This window comes from Myotis lucifugus, unplaced genomic scaffold (genome assembly GCF_000147115.1).
Source record: "Myotis lucifugus unplaced genomic scaffold, Myoluc2.0 scaffold_99, whole genome shotgun sequence".
NCBI lineage: Eukaryota > Metazoa > Chordata > Mammalia > Chiroptera > Vespertilionidae > Myotis > Myotis lucifugus.
In genome coordinates this window covers 1,746,012-1,749,323 of record NW_005871147.1, presented here as the reverse complement: position 1 = coordinate 1,749,323, position 3,312 = coordinate 1,746,012, and the positions used below count along the sequence as shown (strand labels likewise).

Sequence of the window (3,312 nt, the reverse complement as noted above, 5' to 3'; positions counted from 1 at the left end):
GGGTCTTGCTCCTGAGCCTCCCTCAGGAAGTCGCTCTGCTGAGCCACCTGCGCGGAACCCTGGCTCAGTTACCCTCCCCAGTGATTGCAGGGCTGCTGGGCCAGGGCTGGACGCGCTGGTTAAATGCACACGGAGAGGCAGTCTGAGCTGGGAGGGAGGCTCGACTCTCACACTCTGCAGTTCTGCAGATGGGCAGCTCACTTAGCTCCCTGGCCTCAAGTTTCCTCATCTATGATATGGGACGATGACCATGTGAGGATTACATAATGGGAACAGTCAGAACCAGCCCGGCACATAATAAGCAGCAGCAATTCGATCACCGCTGTTAGCACGCTAACCTGCTTGTAACTATAAACAAGGCAGGGCAGGAGAGGACAACCTGCAGGGCCCTGTCCGGTGCTGTGGGCATGTGCCCATCAGAGGCCTCCGGGCTGACCCGCTCCATCCCACCCAGGCGTGGGTGGGCTCAGTGTTGAGCCCCAGGGTGCATTGGGGCAGGCCTGCAGCCACCCCACCCCTGGGGACCGAGGCAGGCATTGCCCAGAAGGAAGGGTGGCACAACTGGATTGTCCCATGGGCACTGGAGTCGGAAGGCATGGGGTCCAGTGAGCAACTCCTTAGCAGTTCTGTGGCCCGGGCTCGGTTCTCAACCTGCAAGGCTGAGCCATCTGACACGGGGCTGCTATGACCGTCCCTCCTCTGTCAGAGGGTAATTATCAGGGTTCAGTCGGGCAGAGCCAAGGAAAAGACTCGGCCCAGTGCCCCGCACGGAGGAATTTAGGAATAGCCATTCCCTGTGGTCAGTCAGCCCTGTAGGCCACCCTCCCTTCTCTTTAAAAGAGCTTGATGTTCAAGATCTAGAAATGTCTCATAAATGTTACCATCCAGACTCCAGACCTGGTTCCCCAGAATTAATTAAAAAACAGCGAAGTGGGGCCGCCTCCTCCCTCTGAAAACGGAGCCCAGAGCCAGCCTAAGGAGGGTGGGCAGACGCCCCTCCATGGTGCCCATCACGAGCCCATGGTAAGAGCTCTTAAATGGCCGGCGCTTGGTTCATTTTTTGTGGTATTTCCCGATCTGCCCGGGGTCTTCTGCACCCTCTTCCCAAGGCATCCACCATCCCTTTGTGTGTCAACTCCCTGTGGGGACGGAGGCGTCCCTGCTTTTTCTGAGCTGGGGCTGGGGGTCCTCCTTCTATTAGGTTTGGTTCCTTCCCATGGGTCATCGACAGTCTCACGTGGCCCCCAAAACCTAGACTCCCTGGGAGGTGGCCCAGACCAATCCTTTCAATGCCCCTCAGGGAAACGAGTCCGGAGCCTGGGAGGGCCTTACCTGGGCCCCAATACCATCCTTCCAGTCCCTGGTTCATTCATGGAATCGCAATGGTCCCCAAGGGTGCCCACTGGAGGTTTCTGCTGCCCCCCGGCCCCTGCACGTTGGAGATGTCCACGCCAGAGGGCTGACCTGGCCTGGATCAGAGCCCTGCCACCGAGGGCAGCATTCGGGTGCAGGGTTCTCAGGGCCTGGGCTCGGGCTCACGGCCCCTGTGCTGCTCTACCTACCCTGGAGGGCTGCTGAGGAAGAAACGATGCCCGTGATGGGCTCTGTGCTTTGTGCCGGCAGTGCCACTGTCCTCCGTGTGCCCACAGGTCCCTGGCCCTGGGCCAGCAGTACACGTCCCTGGGCTCCCAGCCTCTGCTCTGCGGCTCCATCCCAGGCCTGGTCCCCAAGCAACTGCGCTTCTGTCGCAATTACATCGAGATCATGCCCAGCGTGGCGGAGGGCGTGAAGCTGGGCATCCAGGAGTGCCAGCACCAGTTCCGGGGCCGCCGCTGGAACTGCACCACCATAGACGACAGCCTGGCCATCTTTGGGCCCGTCCTTGACAAAGGTATTGTCTCTGGGCCCACTAGGAGGTGGGTGGGGGGTGGGGTGGGGGACACCATCAGGATGCAGTGACTCTTCTATCTCAGGGTGACTTAGCCCTGAGCTCAGGGTCCCCAGGGGAGAGTGATAAAGCTGGTCACGACCTGGGGCCTCCACGGAAAATGGGTCAAGACCTTCTCTGGATTGACCCAAGTGGTCACCATGGCGGCCACACCTTCCCAGGTGCTGCTGGGGGCTGGGCAGCCTTGAGATGCTCTAGGGTCCCGCCTTCCTTCCCCCTCGGCCTCCACCGCGGGCTTAGCTTTGATGTGGACATTTGTGACATTTCCCCAAGGCTGTGTTAAGTGCTATGCAAATGTAGCTTTGGGGTGGGGTAGGGCCGGGGCATTGTCACCCCTATACCCCTCCCATTTAGAAAATTCCAGAGCTGAGAAAGCTGCCTGGTATCGGTGGCACTGCATAGCTCCCGCGTGCTTCCGTGAGAACCTTCTGCTGGACCCGCCCCTGCAAGCTGGACATGCCCTTGGACTGTGGAGGGGCCCGAGCCAGTGCTGGCCTCTGGGCGACTGCCCAGCCCCCTTGCAACCTGGGAGTCTAACTGGCTGCACTTCAACTGGCCTTAGAACAGGAAGTGACTGATGGGAGGGATCAGGGGACAACTGCCCCCTAGAAGAAGGGGACTTCCGGCCGGGTGAGTTCTGGCCTGAAGGTGGGCGGCTCTCTGAAAACTGCAGATCTGGGGATTGAATGCTCCCGGCTGGCCTTGGGGGCCACCACCCCTTTCACAGCAACCTGAATCCTCCCGCCACCAACAAGCCTTTGCCACCCTAACGTGAGCCCGGCCCTCCCTCCTTTTAGGGGAGCTGAATTTACAGCCAGAAAGAAAAGGAATCGAAAAAAGAAAAGGAATCTGAAAGCCTGGAGGGTCTTGGGGGGGGGGGTGTTGGCAGGGAATTTCGGGGGGGGGGCTGACCACCCCACCCCATTTCAGAGTGCGGTCCCCCTTAACCTGTGCCTTGGGTTCGCAGAGTCAGTCCGATCCACAGGCTATTGTCATGGGACCGCAGGGCAATTAGCGAATCAATGGATGATGATGCTGTTTACGCTTCTGTTACCAAAGCTAATTATTGCTTGTTTACACACAAGGTTTGGCCTCTAATTGGGGCCCAGTGGCGGCGGTTTTCATTTCAAACCTGATCGCGCTGGCGTGTCAGTCTGTCCGCCTTCCGGTGCCCCACCTCGGGCCAGGCAGCGCCGGATCACACGGCCCGGCGTCTAGACGCTCCCCGAACGCGAGGCTCCCCGCGGAGGGCCCTCCGCCGCTCGGGGTGCTCGCAGCGCGCACCCGGCCTGCGGGCTCAGCGCCGTGCACGCCGCTGTTTCAGGGTTTAAGTCACCATTGTAGGTTCCAGGACGTGCCTCGCC

The 3,312-nt window shown here is 60.0% G+C and overlaps 1 protein-coding gene across 1 annotated transcript in view; it reads left to right on the top strand.

Annotated features, from left to right (window-relative positions):
* The first annotated feature begins 244 nt into the window (after positions 1–244).
* WNT3 (Wnt family member 3) overlaps positions 245–3,312 on the top strand; it is a 10,322-nt gene continuing 7,254 nt past the window's right edge. Inside the window, exons 1-2 of the mRNA XM_014458667.2 lie at positions 245–252; positions 1,650–1,891. Coding sequence (XP_014314153.1) covers positions 245–252; positions 1,650–1,891 — 250 coding nt within the window. The remainder of the gene's footprint in view (positions 253–1,649; positions 1,892–3,312) is intronic.